Source organism: Grampus griseus, assembly GCF_964374135.1.
Source record: "Grampus griseus genome assembly, chromosome: 1".
In the NCBI taxonomy this organism is placed as follows: domain Eukaryota; kingdom Metazoa; phylum Chordata; class Mammalia; order Artiodactyla; family Delphinidae; genus Grampus; species Grampus griseus.
In genome coordinates this window covers 52508768-52534277 of record NC_139017.1, presented here as the reverse complement: position 1 = coordinate 52534277, position 25510 = coordinate 52508768, and the positions used below count along the sequence as shown (strand labels likewise).

The window sequence follows — 25510 nt, the reverse complement described above, 5'->3', positions numbered from 1 at the left end:
TATATTACAACCCTTAATTTGGCAATAGAGAAATTCTCATATATTGAGATAAAATTAAATATGCCTATAAAATCCCTTATTTGATAAGTCCTATATCAATTTTAATTGATAAACCAAACTCTTCCATTTGTTCTAATAGTTTAAGTTTTAGTGACCTTCATTACTGTGGCAGTAATGTTGAAATTATGTGGAAGGATCAAAAGAAAATGAAAAGAACCTCGTAGAAACATTTCCCTTTGATAGATATTGGAGACCAACCATTTGTTCAGCAGCATTGTAAGAACTAAATGAATTATAAAATACTTATTAAATCTTTTAAAGATAATCATCAAAAAAAACACTGCTTTATTTAGTGTGTAGCTTTTTTGTTCCTAATTTCTTTATAACTTTTTCTCAGAGGAGAACATGCTTCATGAAGTCTTTAAAAAAAACTCCTGACTTTAGTTAGTAATTTTTCCAGACATGATGAATATAAAATAAAGCAGCCAGATTCCGTTTTCACCTATCAGTTGCCAAAGATTTTCTAATGCTAATACCCACACATGGGAGCAAAGAGGCACTCTGACACACTTCTTGTGGGACTTAAATGGACAAAACCTTTGTGAAATATATTTGGTTAACAGAGAACAGAAGCCTAAAATTGTATACTTCCTTAATTCTGTAACTTCATTTCTAAGAATTTATCCTCATGAAATAATCAGAGATAAAGACTGGATAAATGATTGTGTGATTTCTATCAAGAAAATAGATACATTGAGTATCGTGAGATACACTTACCTAATTGGGGAATAAATGTTATTTTTAGTACCTACTTTTGTGCCACATGATTTTGTCCACGCATTAGATTAGTGTTCTGATTTAAGTAAATATGAAAGTCAAAATAGGTAAAAATAGATATTTAGCAATAGATATTTACTTTATATAAAATTCATCTTTTTAAAGAATTGACCCCAGAGACCTTTTAATTTGCTTTTTTCTTATTGAGAAAAATTTTGAATAAAACCATTATTCACCTATGATGTTTTGACAGCATAAAATTGAGTACACCACTGCCACATCTGTAATTCTAGTAATGAAAGCTGACAGTATGTTTGAAATATTTGGTCATTCCATTTATATTTTTTGCATGTATTAAAACATTATTATTAACAGTGCATAATATTTAAAAAAAAAACCTTGCTGAATCCTTTGTTCAGGCACTGTTATACATTTTATTTACTCTTTGTTTTTCATGTGCACATTTGCGAAGTTCCCTAATACTTGTTCTTAGCTGTATCTAAGTTGGGATATTTGCAAGAGTTGCTTCTCACTTTAAATGGAATTTTGTTAAATCATGATTAAAACATATACAGCAGAACCTCTATAGAAACCATGGTGTTGGGTAACAAGACAATATCCTGTTTACTTTTAAAAGTTACTCTGTTTCAGGGTATATGATTTGATCTAAAAATATCCAGATCTGTGCAAATGTTTATTATAATTGTATTTAGTTGTCCAAATGACATTGTTTTTAGTATGTATAAACATGTATTTCACACTCAGTCATAATTGCTACAGCTAGGTATAACCAATAGAAATAATCTTAAGTTCTTCCCACCTTCATTAGTATTAACCAATCAAAAATGCATGGTATAAATTTCTTGAAATGAATAAAACCATTCATAAGAAATAATACTATATGACAGGTAAAATCCCATCTAAGGTAATGAAGTGGTTAAATCTGTGGGATGGTGAAAACAGGAGAACAAGAGTGGCAATAGCTGTGTGACACAGTTCTGATGAGAAAATCAAACCAATGCAAATAAATGGTTTTTTATACTATGAGACTTGCTGTAACACAATCCTTACATTAAATCACATTACATTTTTTTTCTCTCTAAATACTCTCATAACAATTCTGCTAGTTTTCTTTTCTTTTTTTTTCAGAAGATGGAATGTTTTAGGAGACTTCTAAAAGTTTTAAAGAATAAAATGTTTAAATGTTTTTTGGCCTAAATCTTAGTATACCAGGACTAAAAACTCGCATGTAGCTAACACATATCATCATATGTCTCATTTGACCATCAACCGTGTGTGAGGTATATAGGGCAAAGAGTAGTATTGGCCCTATTTTAACAAATGTAGAAATTGAGACTCAGAGATTTTTAAGGGACTAGCCCCAAACCAGTTAGGTAATAAATAGTGACGCCTTTAAGCTTGGTAAGAGCCAGCATTCTTAGTATTACACCATTACTGCCTCCAAAAGGCAAGCAGATATATTAGTCTTAATAGTGAACTGTGCTTTAGAAAGTTTTAGAGTAAGTGTTATCAAACTTCAGAGTAAGATATGTAGGTTTTTTTGTGTGATACAATATATTGTTTACTTATTTTGCTTTAATACGCTGTATATGGCTTACTGCAAATTGGTATTTAGATTGCTTGGAGAACAAGTTGCTAAAAATTTATTAACACATTAAGTAACTAATTAGTTCACTACCATTAAATTCTTTTAAGTAGTTCATTAAGTTCGCTACAGATTAATCCAGTTGTATAAAAAATGAGGATGAGTGAGATAATCTCAGTCTAGAAGGGTTTATGTCTCATGCAAATCATTTATTTAGCTAATTAATCAATGTTTATATACATGATGCTATTATTTTATGCCTATAAATGAATCTTCATATATTAGTCTTAGTTGACTTATTTGTTTAGACTTTTTAATAGAGAAAACTTTCTAGCCATAAAAGGGCAAGGAAATTCGGTTCCACTGCTTGGACACTAATGATTTGCATTTCCCAAGGAAAATTGAATTAGGTTTTATTAGTAAATTGGGCCTATAACTTTTAAGGCCAGATTCTATTAGATTATCACACATCAGCATTAGCAAATTGTAAACTTTACTGAAATATAGAAATACAAGCCAAAAACCAAGGCTAAGAATCCTGTAAACCTGGGAAGATGTTTTATCCTAGAGAAATTATGCTGACTTGAAAAAGTATTTTAAGCGATTTACTTTCCTTTGGAAATTTAGAAACAAGAGAAGAAGTTGGTGACAGGCTGCTCTCATCAAATTCATGTTAATTTTCAATCTGGTGATCTGAGCTAAGTTTTTGGAGGTATGCATGTTAGTTATTTGTAAAATCCAAAGATGCTCCCAAAGGAAACCAAATTTATTGTCACTTTATTAGGACTTCCATTTAGGAGAAGAAATTCAGCATAATTGAGTTTATAAATGAAAAAAGTAATCTGAATATGACTAGATCCTGTAAAAATGTTAACACATCAGTTATGGTATAGCTTTGTACTAGAAGAAATGAATGGGAGTTAGTCCATTCATGACTAGGAAGTTCATTATATCACCACCATTTAAGAGTGATTATCCAATGTTAAAGTTCATACATTTTTATACATATTAATAGCATTTTTGTTGGCTGTACAGATATATAAAAATTAGTTATAAATTTAAAAAGAAAGTAGAAAGTGCTTAAGCAAAGGTGACTGCTTTTATGACATATTTGACCCATGAAATGCTCTTATTTTCAAAAAAATTATGGGTTTTTTTTTTAAAGGGAATAGGATGTGGATTACCATTACAATATTATTTGTTTATTTATTTATTTATCTATGGCTGTATCAGGTCTTAGTTGTGGAACGCAGGATCTTTCGTTGCAGGATCTTTTGTTGTGACATCTTTTGTTGCGGTGCACGGGCTTTTCTCTAGTTGTGGCACGCAGGCTCCAGAGCGCATGGGGCTCTGTAGTTGTGACATGTGGCACTGTAGTTGTGGAGTGCAGGCTCAGTAGTTGTGGTGCGTGGGCTTAGTTGCCCCGCGGCATGTGGGATCTTAGTTCCCGACCAGGGATGAACCTGAGTCCCCTGCATTGGAAGACATTCTTAACCACTGGACCACCAGGGAAGTCTCAGATTACCATTACAAAGTCTTGCTTATTCGTAGTCTAATGAGAAATTCAGAATTATAAGCAATTTGGTTGATAAGCACCACCACCCCCTCCAAAAAAATAAAAGAGAGAGGAAAACAGAGCACGTCATCTTTTATTTCCCTTAAGTCTGGATTCAATGTTACTGAGCTTACTTCTAAACTCAGGGACGGGGTTGATTGATTCTAGCCCATCTGTGTTTTGATTGATGTAACAATGTGATTTAAGTATTTATGAATAATTGTTTAAAAGTCCCTATATTAGAAATATTAAACATATATTAGAAATGTTAAACATGTTTTTTCTTAAATATTTTTAAAAAACAGACGAAACCCAAAGCCTATGGGTTTTTAAATGTAATATTAATTTATTCCCGTTTCTCCATATTGCCCATAGTCCTACCAGATGTGCTATTACAAATAGCTCACCCCTCAGATATGAGCCATATGGGCTCTGTAAACTGATTTGCACTGATTTTGAATAGGAATTGTACAGATTACAAATGAATAATTAAGGTAAATGTATATTGCCAAATAAATCTAAGAGCAAAATATTAAACTGTAGTAAATGAGAAAGGAATGTGCAAATGAAGACCTGCCTGTTTTAATAAGTTTAGTGGTTACCTCCTCAGTTTCAACCAAAAGAAAAGAGTTTTTTCTTTTTTTTGTTGTTGTGTTTAAAAAAAAAAAAAGTCTTTAAAACTGCTTACAGAAGTATCTAAGACAAAAACAAGGAAATATAATGTTCTAAACTCAGCCAGTCCAAACCATTTGAGCTGCTATGACAGCTCATAAAACTGAGAGTAGTTTTTAACTGGGCTCTGTTTTACATTGCCAAAGTGAATTTTCCTTGCAGGAAGTAGCCAGAGGGTTTATTTAGTTTCCAATCCAAGGCTTTGATCTTTCTGTACTGTCACATCTCGGGTTACATAGCCCTTTTTCACTGCAGTAAATCTGCAACCGTTAATGAGAATAAAATTTCCTCCTCCTTGCTGATCACTTGCTGTTAAATGCCAAAGCACAGCCAACTGCATATTTGCAGATTTCAGCTACAATGTATGAAAACAGGGCAATCAGTTTAAACTTGTTGTCTTTGTAATTCATTTTATTGGGCTTTCTTCCTTTTTAAGTGACCTATTTTATCAAGTAAGTGGTTGCAAGGCCAAGCCTGGGAGAAAGATTTAGAATGCTAATAAGCTGAGAGGAGAAAGGTGTGCATGTGTTGGGGAGGCAGGGTAGGGGAGTGATTGCACATGCACGTGCACTGCCATTAATGTTCAAATTGGGTCTGCTTTCGTGCTCTTGAAAGACCCGACCTCTCTTTCCACTCAAATAAAGTAAGCTGGTTTGTTGTTTCTTTGATTATGTTGTATGTTCAGTTTCAACATAAATTTATACTTAATGAGTTTATTTAATAAGTCAGAACATTACTTTTCACTTTCAACTTCAGAGAAGATTTCATAGTATTTAAAGGAACTTAAAGGATTTCAAAAAACTTGATCTCTACGTTGTAAGAGCTATTCTTAAAGTAAAAAGAACATCATTATAAGTATCCACTGAACCATCTTACCAAATGGGTCCTTACAAATATTGGAAATATTATAAATATCTGTTGAATAAATCAATGGAAATTCAAAATCACATTTAAGCAAGCTGAATTTTATACATTATTAAATATATGCATCTTCAGACTGAAATACAATAAAATCTCACTTTTTACTGCAATGAAACCTCTCAGTTGAAGCATTAACTATTTGATTCAGTTAATATACGTTGTTAAATTTATTTTTCACTTATACCTTTTATCTTTACTACCATCTTATTTTGTGGTTGGCAACTAAACTTATCTCTGTCAAGAAATTCACTTTTAGAATGCCATTTTAGACGATAGCCATTGATAAATATATTTTATTAATATATGTTGATATAGATCATATTAATATACATAAATATGAAATATGCTAAAATACATGAAAGAAAGAAATCAGCTTCTATTTTCTCACCATTGAAGCCAGTTACTACTATCTTATAGCTGTCTGTTTTCACAAAATAAGTTATTTCTATTTTCATAAAAATCAAAATGTTGGGATAAATCGACAGTGCATAATACCCATTCATTGATTTAGACAACTATCATAGAAACAAAAACTGAAAATATATTGAAACACAGAATAAGATTTCTAACTTGGGGGCAGTAAAGTCAGATCTGATAAAACAGAGGACCCATTTTGGGGAAAGTGTCAGTTTTTAGTTACCCCAATAAGAAAGGAGGGTAAGAAAAGAATGGCTTGAAAATTTTAGGAGAGGGGGAGGTACAGCACTACCCTAGGCCTTTTCAGAAGGTATTTAGTATAATGTAGAAATGCTGAACTTTAAAATTATAGCTTGTACTTTTTTTTTTTTTTTTTTTTTTTTTTCAGTACGCTGGCCTCTCACTGCTGTGGCCTCTCCCGCAGCGGAGCACAGGCTCCGGACGCGCAGGCCCAGCAGCCATGGCTCACGGGCCCAGCCGCTCCACGGCATGCAGGATCCTCCCGGACTGGGGCACGAACCCGTGTCCCCTGCATCGGCACGCGGACTCCCAACCACTGTGCCACCAGGGAGGCCCAATAGCTTGTACTCCTAGCATTATTGTGTTTTCAAATAAGCCTATCTATGTGTACTTAAATTGTAACATGAAAGTTTGCATGTGGGCAAAAAATGGTAGAAACTAAAGCAGTTTTAGATACTGTATCTGAGGGTGGTGGGGACTGTTCGAAGTTTGCTTCTTTGTTTTTCTAATACTTTAAATCTGCATCAGACAGTCCACAATCCATCCAAAATTCTGGACATGAAAGTCCACAGAAAATTTCTGCACAAAATAAACATATTTTTTTAAGTTTTTGTTGTTATTTAAAAAGAAAAAGAAAAATCTTAAGTAAGTGAAACTGCTCCAAAGAGTTTGTTTCTGTAACATGAACCGTCCAGTCCAGTTTTAAATGAAATTACTGGAAAGGAATAGAAACAATGCAGGCTTCAATGCCGTACAGACTCAATCTTTATTCTAATTGTATAATTTGAAATATTATTCTCTAAAATGGTTTCAAATCTGTCTATAATCTGAGATATGCTGATTAATAGTAATGCTGGCATTTATTGAAATATATTTACTGAGTGCCAGGCAGTATGCTAATTGCTATCATTACATCCCTTATCTAATTTGATCTTCATAACAGCTCAGGGAAGGAGACATTAAGAAAACCCAAGCTTATTGAGTTAAGCAACTTGCCCAAGTTATCTCCCCACCTCTCAGTGTTCTACTCTTATTTTTACCCCACCTCACTCTCTTCCCTCTGTTACAGGCAAGGAAGTGCCCTTTTTTTCAAAGTCCAGTTGGTTCATTTTGCTCGGAACCCCATTCCTCCTTACCTTCCTAAGGACTTCTTTCACGTCACCACTCTTTTCCCTTCTACTAGATCGTTCCTGTCAGAATATAAACACAATGTGGAATCTCCAACGTTAAACTCTCTTTGCCCCAAAATCACATTCCAGCTACTACCCATTTCTCATTTCTCTTCATACAGTGCATCTCAAAAGACTCCCATTCACTCTTCTATTTCTCCAGTTTTGTCACAATCGCTAGTAATCTTCATATTGCCAAATCCATGGACCTTTCTCATCTTTAACTCTCAGCAGTGTTGGACACAGATATCCAGGCCCTGCTTTTTGAAACTCCCTTCTTTCAGCTCTCAAGATACCCTGTTTTTTTAATTTTCCTCCTAAGATCTTCTCCATTCCTTCCCAGTGTTGTTCTCTGCTGGATATTCCTCCTCCTTTTCACCTTTAAATGCTGGTTACTTCAGGACTTCAACCCTGTTCTCTATCCATATCCTTTTGGGGAGCCCTCTTTTCTAATTTCACCCACTACCTAGAGGATTTCATCCAGATCCCATGGCATTAAATACTATCTGAAGGCTTGTATTTTTATCGGATGCCTCTCCTCTGAGCACCAGCTTTATTCCTCTCACTATTTAACATACCCAATTGAATGTTTAATAAAATCATCAGACTTAACTTTTGATTTCCTACATGCAAATAGGTGCCTCCTCTAATCTTCCATCTCAGTAAATGTCACCACCATCCAGTAGTTCAAGCCATAAACTTTGGAGTCTTCCCTGGTTCCTCCCTTTTCTTCACCATTACCACTCTCCCCAGTGCAAACCATCTGCAAGTCCTGTTGTTTTCATTTCTAGACTGTCTGAAATTTGGGCTTTTCTTTCCATTTCCACCGTTAGTACTCTAGTCCAAGCCACCATCATCTGTCACCTGAACCATTCAAAATAGCCTCCAAATTAATTTCCCTGCTTCTGCATTTACCTTCCCTTGCAATCCATTTTCCCCCATAGTTACCATTGTGATCTTTTTAAAGTGTAAATCAGATCATTTCAAATGTATAATGTGTAGTATTTATTAACTATATAATCAAGATGTATATATAGGGCTTCTCTGGTGGCGCAGTGGTTGAGAGTCCACCTGCCAACGCAGGGGACACGGGTTCGTGCCCCGGTCCGGGAAGATTCCACATGCCGCGGAGCGGCTAGACCCTTCAAAAGGCAGTTTTTTATGTTATGTAGGTTACTAAAAAATTACCTATATAGCATAGGCTCCTACCAACAATTTTATAATACAAGCACATAATACTATATATACATTTTTTTTTTTTTTTTTTTTTTTTTGCGGTACGCGGGCCTCTCACAGTTGTGGCCTCTCCCGTTGCGGAGCACAAGCTCCGGACGCGCAGGCTCAGCGGCCATGGCTCACAGGCCTAGCTGCTCTGCGGCATGTGGGATCTTCCCTGACCGGGGCACAAACCCGTGTCCCCTGCATCGGCAGGCGGACTCTCAACCACTGCGCCTCCAGGGAAGCCCAAAATATAATTTTTTGAGATGACTTAAAGTATCCTATTTATTATTCTTTATATCACTTTTTAAAAACATCTTTAAAGGTAATAGTATTATCGTGCTTAGAAAAATAATTAAGGAATTAATACTAAGTACAGTGTCAGTTTTTATACATCAGTGGTCTTCAACATGTTCCTGCTAACTTTTGTGTTATTCTCACACCTTGATTAACTAAGGGTGTGTGTATGTGTGTCCCAATGAAATAAACATCTTAAACATTTTTGATTTGTCCTTAATCTTTAGAGGACACAAATTAATCATTAGAGAAGAATGCCGTAATGTCTTAAATAGACACTTTTTTTTTAAGAGCATGCTATTTTGAGTGTTGAATTTGTTAACTTCTGTTACAAAAGATTCTACCTTTAACATTTTCTTACAGAAGAAAAAATCAGATAATCTAAAGACAATAGTATTTGTCAATTATATCTCAAAGCCAGAAAAAAAATAAAAATAATTTTAAAAGACACTGTGATGAATTTTCTTAGATTAAAAAGTAAACAGATTTATAGATTCATATTTTTGCATTTTAACCTAAGCAGTGCAATATTTGACAAAGAATCACATTATTATTAAAATACAACCTCCTGAGTTATATAGGCTGTTTAATAAGACACTTTTTTGTTTTTGACACTGATCTTTAATGGTCTGGTAATTCATTAGAATTTAGTTACTTCATTATAACAGTAAGCACTTTGGAGGGATTAGTTCAGACAGTAGCTTTTCATAGCTTTGTAATAGAATGTCTCTTTAGAAACACATCAATGCCCTACAAAACATAATTTGAATAATTGTGAGATTTGAAGAGACATTGTATCAAAGAGTTTGATTTAAATGTTGGGTTCTGATGCATCCCATCTCATGAGCAAAGGTTTACGTAGGTAGGTAGGTAGGTAGATAGGCAGATAGATATTCCCAAGGAAATAAGTTACAAAACATTTTAGTCCTTGAATGTTTTTTAATGCTGATGTCATAGCTGTTGATGAATTCTCAAAACTTTTAATTGAAAGGGTTTTAGATTTGTTAAAATCATTAGGTTTTCTCATTTTTTTAAAAAAGGCAGTAAACCTCCATTGAGGGTTATGGAAATGGAAAGGAAGTCTGGAGTTAAGGGGATTAATTATGACCTATAATCCTGTGGATTTTACCTGTAGGGATTTTAGGCCAATGTGCAGTCTTTCAGCAGTAGCCCAAATCACTTGGTAATCTTGTAAGTACTCAGCGCCTCTGCCAACTAAATATAACTCAGACCTACTTCAGAGAGGCAAATGCGGCATTCTGTAATAGAATCTATTTTCAAATGTGGCCTTGTTTCTGTATTTGAGAAGAAGGGTTAGTATTTTTCTAAACTTTATACTTTTATCATTAAAGTTAATTATTGGTGAGTGTGAAATCTATGTATGGCTATGTTGCTTTTTACATAAAAGCTACACATTTCAGACTAGAGAGGTACGATCAACAAATGGTTTCTTGTGCCTGTAATCAAAGTTAAACATTTTAAGTAATTAGTCTTTTGAATAGACTTATAGAGAGGAGCATAATTAATGATTTTCTGAATATCATCTCTTTTGTGGACATAAGTCAGCATTCTATCTCAAATAATATACCATACTTTAATATATTTTTAAGCCTATTTTCTTTGTTTAGCTTTATCTTAAGTTGATACATCCCACTTTTTCAGAAATTCTTTCCATTTCAGGTTTTTCCAGCCAAAAACAAAGCACCTTCATATTGGCCTGTCAGAAATTAAAAGGCAAAACAATCTTGAAAAGGAATCCGGATTCCTTTTTCAGTGGCTAATTTAGCGCCCCTCAAATGTGAAAGGATGGGAGGAGGCTCCTATGAACATAGTTAGGCAAGTAAATTTTTAAATTGCAACTGTAACTTAAATTGATACAAGAAACCCCACAAAGCTGTATTTACATGGGTACTTAAACTTCATGTGGAGATCTCTTTTGAGGTGGCAAATAAGCAGGAATTCTTAAAAGTCTCAAAAAGTTTTTTAAAAAGGTTTCTGGGTTTTAAGGACTTTATAAATATTGGGCTATTATAGTTCAGCTCATTCTCTGTATATACTAAGGGGAAAACAGAAACTATGTCAATATCCTACAGTTGAATTTTGCCTTTTTCTTCTAAAATCTGAGGGAGAGAAGTACTATTTGCCATCAGCAAGTGTGCACCCTAGTCATTTTAAATCAATTTGTAATCTTTCCTTGTCCTGCATACTTGAAGTAATTAATATGGATATACCTATGTGCTAGTTGGAAATACTGCTTAAAACCCTACACTGCCTTTAATTTAAAAAATGTATAGTGCATTCCCGTCTCCCTGAAGAATTCTCCTCATGGTTACCCAGCTCTGCTTATGTGTCCTGTATTGTCAGATTGGCACCACCCCAAGACAGTGAACATCACAGAATGAAGATACCCCACCCTAAACACTTCTGTGACCCTGTGCCCTTTTCAAAGAAAAGCCAACACTACAGCATTAAACCTAAGTGCAGGAATGTATGCAGTGTGGGAAGTGATGATTTGTGTGAAATAACTAAAAACCTTACCCTTGATTTACTACTTTCAAAATAAAGTCCCTGAATATAAAATAAGATGAAAAAGCATGTAAAGAGACTTTCCCAGTATTATTCATCCCTAAAGGTGTTGTATCGTTTGCATCTATCTTGACATAGAATCTGAAGGGTTTTGATTGAATAATTTTATTTATACAAGCAGTCCAGTCTCACTATGGTAAAGGAAGATATGATTGGCCATGGCATTATTTTAGTGCAACAACAGTTAGTTGCCTATGTTAAGGCATAAATCTCTATGAATTATGTAAGAGCCCTGTAAAGGCAAACAGAAAGCATGTGTAAGAAGCATGCCAAGTATGATAGAGTATCTCTTAACAGTCTAGATTATATGGCAGGAGCCAGCATTTCTTAAGTATTTTCTAGGGAAGCCTCTATCATTTTCATATGTCATAACAATAACACCAAGTACATACTACACGAGTCTTTGTACTGTTCTTGTAAAAGACCTGGAAATATAATAATCTCAAGGCAGAGAGATGTTAAAAGGGATAGCCATTATTCTTACTTTACCAAAAAAAAAAAAAAGAAATCATGACAAAGAAAGTTACAGATTTAGACGGAGACGAGTTATATCAGTAGAGACATAAATTATATCCAGATATTCTGGTTTTGAGGTCATTGCACCCCACTAACTTTAATAAAATGCAGGAGTTGTTGATAAGTTCATACTTAAGTTAGTGTAGCTGAATTTGTAAACATAATTACTAGTCCTTAAATTAAGGGAGAAAAATGCCCTTGTACATCAGTGATAAAGAAAAAAAAAGTATGTTTCCTTACGTTGCTTTAAAAATAATAATTTTAAAATATGGTAATAGGGCGAAGTCAGAAAAGTAATTGTTAGAATCATATACTTCTGCATTGAAGTCTACACGGAATTTGCTTGGTGTCAATGCAGTGTGTGCAAAAGGTGCTTAGCCCCATTCTATGAAGAAACTGTTAGAAATACCTTGTTTCATCATCAGAAGACTGCAATCTGGTTGATCAGGATGACTTCAATCAGTTTGTGTCTTGGCAATCTAAAATTAGCCTTAGACCTAAGTAGAAAATGAATTTACCTTTTTTTGTACAGACCTATAATATAATAAATACATTATCAAGGGCCAAGAGAGTTTATGAAATTTAAGAGTAGAGATTTACTTTAGTAACTGTTCTTCTAGTGCTAAATGCATTGCTGGTGTATTATGTAGTATATGGAGATCCTAAGTGCTCTAGAGGATACTAAATAACTATTAAATATTTATCTGACCTGTATTGATTACTGAAATTACTGAAGGCTGAAAGTATCTATATAACACTGCCCAACATAGATGTTTTAATTATGCTAAGTGAAATAAGTCAGTCACAGAAAGCAAATACTATATGATATCACATATGTGGAATCTAAAAAATACAGCAAATTAGTGAATAAAACAAAAAAGCAGACTCACAGATATAGACAACAAACTAGTGGTTACCAGTGAGGAGAGGGAAAGGGGAGTGACAAGATGGGGTAAAGGGGGGAAAAAGTGGTTTTATTGGATTATATGAAATCATGTGTGTAAAACTTGAAAATTGTAAAGCGCTATAGAATTTAAAGAATCATTCAATTTAAATTTTTTATTAAAAGAATAAAGTATCATAATAATACAAGGAAATGCCTGTTGTATATTTGATATTATAAACTTATTTTAGAATCGAACTTTCAAACTTTGATGCTTAGCTACTTAAAAACATGCACTTTTAATTTGTTTAAATATAGTTTCTATTATCCATACTTGTGCCCTCAATTTTAGAAAAATATTACTTAGTCTGATTTAGCTACATAAAAGGTCCTTATCAATCACCACTTGATTTTTATCAGCCAAAGGTAATTTGCAGGCTATTTAGCCTAAAAATTATTGAGACAAATAAATGAATAAGTAGACTAGGGCATAAATTGGAAACTTTACATTAAGCTTATAAGATTAAGCTTAATAAGCTTAATAAACTTGATAAGATTTTTGAGATTTTTTTTACAACTAACATTTATATACCTCTTATGAAATGTAGTAAAAGAAAAAGTTTCAAAGCGATATAAAAATATTCCAAACCGTATTATTTAAGGACGTCGGACAAGGTTTTAACAGAAGCTTAACATTAATTTTTAATTTACAAGAGACTGATATGTCAGTAGGGGTAGCATGCATGTTAGATAGTGGTATTACCTCTTTGATTATATCCATATGTCAGATTTCTGTCTGCTTTATAAAGAATGATGGGGAGTTGATATAGCCCATTATGTGTAGTACTTGTGATAATTTTAGGTTCTATTCCATCTCTTGAACTTGTTCATTTTGATAGTGCATTATCATTCTAAGATTCTGGTTGGTGTTTAAATTTCAGTAACTGAAGGTCATTATTCATATTTTAACTGGACTAAAAAGTTTTTAATGCTAGCATTAACTTTTGAATTATGCTCGAGCTCTTAGACTTTACAGCATGTTTAGTTTCTTTTCATTTCTTATTAGTATTTTTCAGTATTTAATAGTCTCCTGCTCCCACCTCCAGCAAGAACTCTCCTCTCTGTTCAACATCAGAAACATTTTCCTCTTTGGCATGTGCTTTTAGTTCCCCAAGCAGTATAAGCAAATTGGAAAGTTCAGCTGTCATTCTTGGAAGGTCATAGATCACACTAGCAGCCTGAGTAATCCAAGAGGTTTTAAGTATCATAGCATTTAGTTTAAAGTGAAATTTGCTCTGACAGAGCTGGCAGACCAATAGGAAAAAGAAATATTTGTGCTTGGAGAAGTGCATATGTAGAGACCAAGAGTCTAACTGATGGCTGGAAGTGATTTCAGTCTAAAAAAACAAATCATTAAGAGAGTGCATAGGGGTAAAATACACAGTTCATATTTTAAAGAGTCTCAAAATGAACCAGCAACTAAGGTTAGCATTACATAGTAATTAGCTGTGGTGTTCAGACTTTAACTCACTCAGTACCAGACAGTATGGTTAAACTATCACTGTGAAAACATCGCTACTTAAACTCTCTACTTTAAACCTACAGCAGTAATTTTTGTACCTTAAAAAACCAAAGTATTATGACAGGTTATATAAATGTTGAACCAGTAACAGACAAACAATTATTTAAAAGAGGTGCTAATGACTAAGTTTATTGACCTAGGGGTTAGTTAAGCAGCTCAGCAAGTTCCCTTAACATTTGGTGGTGTGAACTGAGGCATTCCTTGATATTATAGAACTGCTAATTTCAAGAAGTCCTTGTACTTAATTGAAGAAATGCAAGCTAAAGATGACAAGATGGTATACTTTCATTAAAAGATTGCTATAAAAATTTTGAGACCATTATAAGTTTCAGTAAATATTCACTTCAGCATCATCACATCTGATGGCTTCTATTAGGCACCTATTAGAGTATTTTTTCTGTTAATTGCTACAAATAAGGAAAAAAAATCTTCTAATGGCTCCAGTTATTTCTTTCAAGTCATTGTTCTGTTCAAGAAAGCCAATTTTGAGTCACAGGAATACAAGGTTTATAAATTCTTTCCTTAGATGTGCAAAGCAGATTAATAAGAGTAGAATAGAAGGGACTCCAGCAAGATGGTAGACTGACCTGACTTGGAAGGGCCCCCTCCTGTATAGATATAGAAAGGGTGGACAAAATATAACCCCAAGTGACACACAAACACAAAAGAACCACCACAAGAATATTGAACTAGGTATAGGTTATATGGTATAGGAAGATAGAGCTGAATTCCCTATATAGAGCCTGGAACTTCAAAGGGATGCCTTTTTCTCATCAGTTGAAAAGAGGACTAGATGATTTTAATTCACCAGCCCAGAGAAGTGGCTAAAACTTGTCTTCTGCCCTAAGACCCTAGAAGAGGAGGATAGTCACCCATGAGGAACAGGAATCATACGCTTGCTTCATGAACACACATGGGGTCAGAATTTATACTATACATTTAATTCAGGAAACCCCAAGTCAAGAAATTATCATTAAAATGGCTTCAGGACAGTGAAATTCCAGGACCTTGATATATTATAAACAAATACAGAACCTCTCTGTAGAAGTATCTCGAAGCTCAAGGGCCAGCAGACAGGCAAAAAAGAAAAAAATGACTAAGCTTGTGAAGAAAGGGACCGTCATGAAGAAGAATTGTCAGAGGCAACAGTAAAAGAGTAAGGATGCCCAAGAACTGGAGTTAATAGAAGAATCTCAGTGAGACTATAAATTAAAAAAAAATAATAAAAAGGGATAGAAGACTTAATCCAAAGATGATATAATATGAAAAAGTACCAACTGTAACATCTCCACATAAAAAAATATAATCATTAAAATAGGCTCTGGAGATGGGTTAAATAACAGATTAAGATGTATAATAAGTGTAAATTGAATGGTATTAGAAGAGCGTCAGTGAAATGGAATTTCTTTCCATTTGGAATAAATCAGTGACTATTTTACACATGCTTCCTCCATCATTAGTACAAATTAGTTTTTATCTGAAGCATCTCAGTATAGTAACTAAATTGAAAGGATTTGTCCCCAAGATGGTATTTTCCCCTTAGAACTGACAGATGTCTTTTTCAAAAAAATTTTTTTAATAAGTTCCAGATGAGTACATTAAATACAACCTCCCACTACTCCTATCATTTATAATTTTGAAGAAAATATTACTTAGTTTGTTTTCACTAAAAACGATTCTTTAAAATTGATAACCATGCATATAAAAGATTAAGAGTAAAAGAAAACTAAATGGAAAATGACAGCTAAACTTAATACATATTGGTGAAACTCATTAAAAGACTGCTTCACTCTGCTCATTTTCTCTATAATACAAAGGCTCAAGTCAAAAGCAATCAGTAACACTTTTGAGCAACCTAAAATATATATTATTACATTTAAATTTATAGAAACAAGATGCTATTGACAGGTTCAATGAAAATTTTAGAAGTTTTCCTATAATAGTAGTACTTTAACATGCAAGTTCATTACATTTTTCAGTGTCCAAGACAATCAACATCTTCTCTCATTTTTATACGCCTCCACATTCACAAAGCTTTTTTGCATATGAATGATAGTGATTCCTATTTAACTCTAAATTGTTTCACATATATAAAGACATCGATTATATGAAAAAGCAATGGAAACCACATTCCATCAATGTTAAATATGCTGAGAAGTTTAAATTTGATAAAGCTTGCTTTAAAACTTTGTAAAAGTACGATACTCGGTGATAAAACAAGCTCTCCATCTAGCGGTGGATCTCTAAATTGCAAACATTTAGATCTTGATTTAGTAATACGTCACTATACAAATGTTAGGTATAATTTTATAGGCATTATGTCAGTCAATCCAGACTTCTCTTATTGCTATATATGAATTTCAAGAAAAAATGGTCTCTTCTGCCAGAATAGCCCATCTCTTCCTGTTCAGTACAGGGACAAACTACTTCTACAGTTTGATTTCATCTACATGGAATACTACAGCCTCTTATTTATTTGATGAAACATATCCCCATATTAAAGGGGCAAAAATTGTTTCATTCCAGTTAACTATAACCTCAAATTTTTGGCCAGTTTTGAAGTTCTTTCTCTTCATTCTCAGTTCCCAAATAGTAAATGTATAACTTAAAACTCCATTTCAAAAGAGAAAAGATACCATTTTTTGTCATGAAATGTAGCATATTTGATCATTGTTAGTTCTGCCAGTGCCTCTACAGACTCGCATTACTTCACATATGGACAGCCATAATATTCTTAAATGTTCCCCATCCTTTTGCCTCTCAACCCCTTGCTCCCCAATTATCTTTTTGAAACACAGAAGTAAGTTGTTCTTGGTCCCCTTCTTAAAAACACTGACAGCTCTCCAAAAGTATGTGGTTCTTAGTATGGCATATGAAGAGCTTTTAAAATCTAGTCCTAACCTCCCTTTCTAGCTTTATCTTCTGCTACTGCTTACATTGCAAACCTAAGACTTTGACCATAACAAATCATTTGCTCTTCTTCAGCCCTTTCTCTTGCTCAGGCTGCCACACCATCAGGAATTATCTCTCTATCTCCACATGTGAAATCCTACTTGTCCTTTAAGATTCATCCATTCATGCAATCAAACACTTTTTGAAATCCCACGCCATGTCAGATACAGCACTAGATGCTGGTGATATAGCAATGAATAAGATAGTCCTTACCATTCATGGTGCTTACAATCTAATAGGAAATGAAGACAAAAAATAAAATATAATGTCAGGAAGTGACAGATACATTAAAATCAAAGCATTTTCTATAAAGGCTTTCTAGTTCTTGAGATCCTTCTGTAACAATTTGTACATATCTCTAATATACTCTCACATTATTTTATTTGGTCCTATTCTACTCTGTAGTAATTTATAAATGTACTAGGGTAATACAACACATTATTATCAGAATTTTGTTCCGTATTAGTTGCCTCCAATCCATGGTCAGGGACCATGTCTTGTTTATTATCGCCTTCCAAGCAACACATCTTTTTTTTTGACATTGACTTCCAACACTATACTTAACACATTGTAGAAAGTCATGTACTATTTGAATGGATGGGTGGATGGATGTACAAAAGATCACTATTACGTAGACCTAAATTTCCCATGACAAATCATACTTAAGCTGAAATTACTCTGATGATAAATTTATAACCTAGTTGGAAAGGAAGATAAACATATTGATTTTGGTTCTATGATCAGTATATTGGAGTAATTAATAAAAAGAATGAACTGTTCTAGGAGACTGTTACTAAATTATTTCATGCAGTGTTATAATGTCCTGGAACTGTATCCTCCAAAAAATGTTAAGTCCTTTGACTTAACGATCCCAAAAGAATTCCAGCCTTCAGTATTATCTTATGGATCACAAAGATAGGTAGTTAATAAGTGTCATTGTTCCCTACTTGTAAGTATATTGTCATAAAGGATTTTGTCGTAGGGAGAATAGAATCCCCAAAGAAAGACCCAAGCTAAAAAGATGAAATTCAACATGGTAGTTGTAAGTTATAAATTTCATGTGTGTCTGTATGTATATACACACACAACTATACACACACATATACAGTCAATGTAAGCCATTTTGTGATAATGACTCCTTAAAAATTTTGTTCAGGATCAACACAGTTTTGGCCTACATTAGCAGAGAGTCAGAAATGGGATCTCGTTTTTATCTTCTGTACTGGTTTCAGACCATATCATAAGTACCACATTGTTTTCAGCTTCTTTATTTTAAGGTTAATACTGAAAAAATTGAAATACTTTAGAAAACAAATGATTTTAGAGACCATGTCATGAGGATTGATTAAATGAGAGTTGTGAAATAGTCATATTAAGGAATAATTAGACTTCTTGTATGGTTTGAGAAGGTAATTCTAGGACTCATAGAACCAGATTTCAGATGGGTGTTAATGAAGAACTTTCTCATAGTTTGGTAAGTCTGTAGAAGGAACGAACTGCCTTGACAATGTAGAGTTATGGAGGTGTTATGACAAGAGCTGTATAGACCCTGTCAAGGATGTTGTGAATGAAAGAGTACACTAGAGTATTTCTAAAAATGTTTCCAAGTCAAAGATTCTATGAGCCTATGAAAAGAGAACTTGGCTTGAATGTATCCTTTTTTTTTTCCTGTGTTATTCACTAATAATATTCATTATGTGCTTTGCATTCATTTTGCTGACCTGGAAGTTTCAAAGAAGAAAAAGACTTGTATTGCTTTTATCTAACTTTAATAAAATAATGATAATACTTTTCACTTATGCAGCACTTTTCACCCAAGGATTTCAAAGGGCTTTACAAATATGCACTAATTAAGCCTCACAAACAGCCAGAGGTAGGTGATTTTCTTTCCTTTCTACAGGAATGTCAATTCTGACACAGAAGTTTAATCAGAGCCTCGGAGTGCCTAGAATTCCTTACTGGCTGCCATTCCCTTTGTAATATGCTGCATGTGAAGCATCACTTGTCATGTCTGGATTTCTTTTTTTCACCCTTCTCTGAATCATCTCAAGTTTAGAATTCTAATGAATGATGTTGAAAATTTGTTTGAAGCCTTGTAAATATTACAGAAAACTTAGTCTTCTGCTTGCTGAATGCTAATTAGATTTCTAAATGTTTGTTTAAAAATAAAACCTAGGTGTGGTTTTATATTTGTTGTTGAATTTTAAATATATATTTTTTACTTATAAAGAATTTGTCATTTTTTCTAAGTACCCCAAAATCATTGTTCTTAGGACATAAAAGTTAATGGCAGATGGATTTGGGGGCCTTACCTTTCCTAGTTGTCTTTTCACAACAAACAGTGACCATTTTCTTTAGACTAGAATTATATATTTTCAAGAAGCAGTATTGCATTTTGGTATTTTTCTAATTTAAAGGTCCAAAATATATCTAGACATTGAGGATAAAGGTTAAATGACGCTACATAAATAGTCTTGTAAAGAAAAAGTGGTCTAGTAGTAGCATATTCTACTCGAAAGGGACACACAGCTTTTTTATATAGTTTAGGAGTACCAGGAAAAGAATATGTACGTATGGAGACACACATGCAGTGTTGGATTAAATTCCAATATAAATAGCCAAATATACAAACTCTTCTCTGAAGCAGGATGGTCACACAGGGCACGAGCAGGTACAGCATATCACAACTTAGTTTCTGTTGGTTCTGAGGGTCCCTGTTGAGGGCATGCAAGTGGCTTTAATACTGTGTACTCTAAGTCAAGTCTTAGTGGATCAGGAAAGGACAATTTTTGCTGTGATACTTCCTTTTATATTCACGTTTCTGTCCCCTTCCAGAAGAATTTATATAATCCATCTGCTTCTGTTGGGAAAACTTACATTAGGCTCTCCTGGTTTGAACCAGATTCAGCATTAACAAGGCTACATCCTTATCCCAAGGGAGAAAGTAGAGTAAGAGTTCACATGTCCCAGAAGAATATCTATCTCCAGGTTTTAACAGCCTGAAAAGTCCAATTTCCTCACTATATTAGAACCAAATGAGAGACTAAAGAATCAAACTATTCTGTATCAGAGTGAATTTTATTTAAAAGCTATTAATTGTAGGGATATGGTTGATCTTTCATGATACAAAAGGATATAGAACTTAGAGTACCACCAGAGTACCCACACTGGTCATAATGTTTCACATATTCTTTAAACAGCGATTTGATCTATGATACATGATGGATAATTCCAGAAAAGCTCATTTTAAGAGTTGGTCTCAAATTCTCCTATTTGAAAAATTTCCCCATATGATATTTATGGAAGTTCACAAAAATTTGGTTTTTACATTGTAATACAGAAGTCTCTGGGTTAACTATTGAGTGCATAAATAGAAGTTTATTGCAGTAAACCTGCAGGCTCAGAAAACTCAAACTCAACAGTGTTCAAGATTTGGTCTTACTTTCACTGACTTGGGGATGCATATTCTTACCAAAAATTGTGACTAACATATTTTTTAAAAATCCATTTGTCAATTTACAATGAAAGTATAACCAGCAGGCAGATCAGATATGTCTTAAGTTTATTCTTTACCCTGTTGGCAAGCCATATGAGAAAACAGTAATCAGAAATTTGTTTATTGGTCATAGAAATTTAAAAGTTTTGCAGTTTGAATGTGTAATAACTTTAGACTCAGAACCTTTGTTAATGCCCCTTCCTCAATGAGGACAAGCCTGCCAAAAAGGTCATATATTCCTGATGGTGTTATAGGTCACCCCAAGGGATTGCTTGGGTTGGTTCCACTACAGCATTGCCTCTGAGGAGCTCCTTGTTCTGTGCCAACATGGCTGACAGACACCCTTCTCAGTACCGTCATCTTCTTTTAGGTAGAATTACAGTCATATTGTTCCTCTGTGAGATGTTCTGTTTTGAAGGTACTTTCGCATATTTCTTCACTGATCAACCATATGCCTCTTGTTTCCAAGTTCTTAAAAGAGATCTCACCACAGCCCCTAGATTAATAAACAAAGACAAAATTAACTTGAGTTTTACCGAAGTCTGCTGCTATTCAGCCTCAGAAGAGATGCTAAAACATGTAAAGAGTGGCTGAAGGCAGGTAATAAGTAGAAAGCTGAAAAAGGAAGGAGCTGAAATCCACAAGCTCTATAGTCATCCTTTATATAACTGAGAGTTGTTTAGATACATGAGTATTTGTTAGCCTTAGTGCTTCAACAGAAAATTTTTCAATGGCCAACTTTTCCTCTAATTTTAAACTGATACAGGTGTGTCTTAGTCGTGGGCTCCATTAATTTCTAAAACATCTTTAAAGCTACCTCTAGAGTAATATTTCCCTTCATCAGAAAATTTAATCTTTCTTTCCATGGGACCAAAGTAGGAAAAGCATACTTGTATTTTGCCATTTCAAAATAAAATTCAGACTTAAAACTTTCAAACAACTTTTAGAAATTACAGACACAGTTTTTGATATAGAAGGAACCCAAAAGTTTGATTTGTCCAGGATCGTTCACTACAAATGCTAACCTAAACCTTATATTTCAGAAATTCCATTCCCCTAAGAGGTAGATTCACATGAATTATATGCCCTTTACTTTTAGTATTTAATCCTATTCCAACACACACACACACACACACACACACACACACACACACACACACACACGCACACAAATTATTTAAAACCTTAACATTTTAATCGTTACTTCTAAAGCGTTTTAACTTAATCTCACTTTGAGTTGTGAGAAGAAATCAGTGCCTGTATGAATATATTTTTTAATCATATTGAGATTTTGCTGATAAAGGGAAAAGTATCTTTCCATCTAGCATTATCTGGAATAATCTTAAATCATTTAAATATATTTATTTTTTCAAAGCTTACATTTCTGGGTTATAAATAATTTCTTTTGATTGGAAATAAGCTCACTAGCATTCACTGCATGCGCTATGCATGAGCATGTTATAGCTGCCATATTTGCCTGGCAAAATAATATCTTGTCATTTCGCTAAGTGTTAATAATTCTCTGACTCTTTAAAAGTACTTTTTCTTCTAAATGTATTAATAGATGAAAGAAGAATTTTTAAAGTAACATCAGTTTATCCGTGTTTCAATCCACCTTTTTAACTCTGAAGGTTATCTTTGGGCTTCTGTTATTTCCATAGAATAAATTTATCATTTATAAATTTATAATTATAAATTTGTAATCCAAAATTTATAATTTGCTTGCTGTAACTCAAAACATGTACTATTTAGTAATTTTTTTGCATTGAGGAGTCAGAAGAAGAATTTGCATATCAAATCTGGCTAACTTTCAAATTTTGTAAAATTCTTTGTCTTCTTTTAGTCATAGGCTTATGGTATGATTTGGCTCAAGTGAGAGTTTACTGCTAAAACTCAATTGCATGTCCTTACTAATAGTGGATTAATCCTATGAAATAGAGATCTTATTATAAATAACAAAACTCACTTTACTACAGTTTTAATTTTATCATTCTCTAGCAGTGTATTACTGATAGTTGCTAACATGTAAAATATTTTCACATTCTGGCATAAACGCCATGTATGAGTGTAATTCATTAAAACGTTTCTGATCTCTCTTTCTCTTTGTCTTGAATGGTACCTGATGACAGAGGTTTTCAACATTTTTAACAGAAGTTATTAGAATTAAATATTTATTAAACACATTTTTATGACTACAGTAATTTAAAGAAGAAAAAATGTTAATGATAGCCAGCCACATAAGTCACTTTTGCTGCTAGGAAGAGAATTTTGGAGGTATAAAGTTCCAGGCCTCTTCTTTGACCTGCATTGGAATGAAAAATATAATAGATTATTCCTTTTTTCTCTTTTTAGCCTTGGAATGGATGGCTTTGGCCAATCGGTTGGCATTCTTGGACGCCCTGCCACAGCTTATGGATTCCGCCCTGATGAACCTTACTACTATGGCTATGGATCTCGATAAAGTCATCCCTCTCCATCTGTGCTCTCAGCTTAGAAGAGATCTGTGTGGGTTGGGTTAACTTTGAATCTTGGCCTAATAATGCATGTTGATACTATTGCGGGTCTGTGTTTCTTTTTACTTTTCCATACTGTTAGCTGCAGGTTAACTTCGACCCCTTCCGTCCTGTGTTAAGTACAGTTGATGCTTGACACTGTTCACTCATCAAACCACATCCTGATGCCGAATAATATTTACCATGAGACTCAAAAGTGAATGCTGAAAAGCAACTAGACTGGAAAACAAACACTACATTATGTACATTAATTGACTAATTTAATTTCTATTAAAAAGAAGCATAAAGTACAAATGAATTAGCAAAAGTCATGTGTTTCTATTTAATGTGTTTTATTAGGAGTTACATGCTTATGTAGAGTGCATATAATTTTTTTTTCCTGTCCTTTTTTTCCCCTTATAAACTCTTAAGTATTTCACGTGATATGTGCTACCTTTAAAATTTATAAAAAGAGTATCACCTTTTTTATTTCATGCCATGTGCCTGAAAGGTTGCTTCCCAAAGTTATTAACTATGATTTTTTGATTAACAGTGGAACATACGCCATAATTATGTTATATGTGAGTAGAGTTTCTTCAGCAATTAATTCAAATTAATTTTGTCTTTCTGATTTTTATACAGAAAACCTAGGACATCTATTAGTATACATGAAACTAGATTGGCATTGGGTTTTTAAATTTTATTATTCATGAAGTCTAAAATATGGAAAAGCTAATTATGTCTCACTGAAGAAAACTAAGGAACAAAATATTTTGCTCACTTAGATACCTGTTTCCCATTTGTTCACTTGTTTTTACAAGATTTAGGTAGTAAGAAATGGAAAGACATAATAATGAGTTGTGAAAATAACTCATGCATGTTATAGTATGGAAATATTTACTTGAAAAACAGAGCAAATTAAATAATTACAATCTACAGATATTTCCTTGAGCGCCTGCTGTGGAAGAAATTATATGAGGCTTTGAAGTAAATACATAGATCAAAGACAAGAATTTAAAATCTCATTGGTCTACTATACTAGTTATTGGGCTTCATTTATATTTTAAGCATAGAATAGTAGAGCTGGAAAGGACCTTTGAAATAATTCAGTCCATCTATTTATTTGGGAAACCAATCCCATAGAGATTTAAAATATAGTCAACAGATATTAACTACCTGCTATGTATAAGGAAGTATATCATGCTCCTTAGGGAATAAGTGAATCTAAGATATGATCTGTGTCTTTGAACTCACAACCCAATTGATCTTTCTGAAAACATGTATTTATTTGTCTTGGTTTCTATTTTAACTATAGAATATTAAAGCTGGAAAGGGCCTTAGAAACAACCCTATCAAACTCTTTTCAGTTGGAAAAACCATGCCAGGAGAAATTAAATGACTTCCCCAAGCTTATGTATTTAGTCTTTGACATAACCTGTCTTCATGCTTCCAATCCAGTAACCTCAATTAGTAAGTATCGTGCCTTATTACTTGTCATATGTACAAAGTATAAATACAAATAAGAAGTGACATTATTAGAAAGATAAAGCAAACATTCTATAACTTAACTTCCCTCATACCATTATAAACTGATTTAGGAAGAACATCCACAACAATTCATAACATTTCCAGGGCTGGTCTCCAGGGTTTACATACACATACGCATTCTCCCTGTATATTTTTTTCATTATTTTAGGACTTCACAGAATTAGAAATTGTGATCTTTCCACTCAAGCATGGACTGATTTACCTTTGCATTATTTATGAAGGAAAATTTTACTAAAGGAATAAGGAAGAATATCTAAAATTCTTACATACTTCAGAGAACAAAAGGTTTTGGCCTTGGGCACTTTTAGAAATACTATTTATATGTAAGTCAGATATCCTGGACTTACCAGATTTTGTCTACAAATTAAAGTCATGTTTACTTTAAGAGCTAAATTGCCATGGCCTCAAGCCATAGTTTATAGCTGGAAATTATGTCTTCTCAAGAGTTTTCTGCCCTTTCTGAGAGTTTTCTAAGGCGCTTTCTCACATGGGGCCAAGAATAGGTTCCTCATGTTCTGTTTCCTCCCCTTGTCCCTACACTGCTTCGTCTAGGCTGTTCATCTTCATGAGATCACAGCTGCCC

At 33.7% G+C, this 25510-nt stretch overlaps 1 protein-coding gene across 3 annotated transcripts in view; it reads left to right on the top strand.

Moving 5' to 3' along the window:
• The window catches only part of KIFAP3 (kinesin associated protein 3), a 149067-nt gene extending 125369 nt beyond the window's left edge, over positions 1 to 23698 (top strand). For 2 of the 3 annotated variants that reach the window (XM_082658295.1, XM_082658294.1), the window contains exon 20: positions 23240 to 23698. In XM_082658295.1, the coding sequence (XP_082514421.1) occupies positions 23240 to 23348 (109 nt within the window). In that variant the 3' untranslated portion in view covers positions 23349 to 23698. Of the gene's footprint in view, positions 1 to 19195; positions 19265 to 23239 lie in introns of all 3 variants that reach the window. The other variant, XM_082658296.1, reaches the window with a different exon arrangement.
• The last annotated feature ends 1812 nt before the right edge of the window (positions 23699 to 25510 follow it).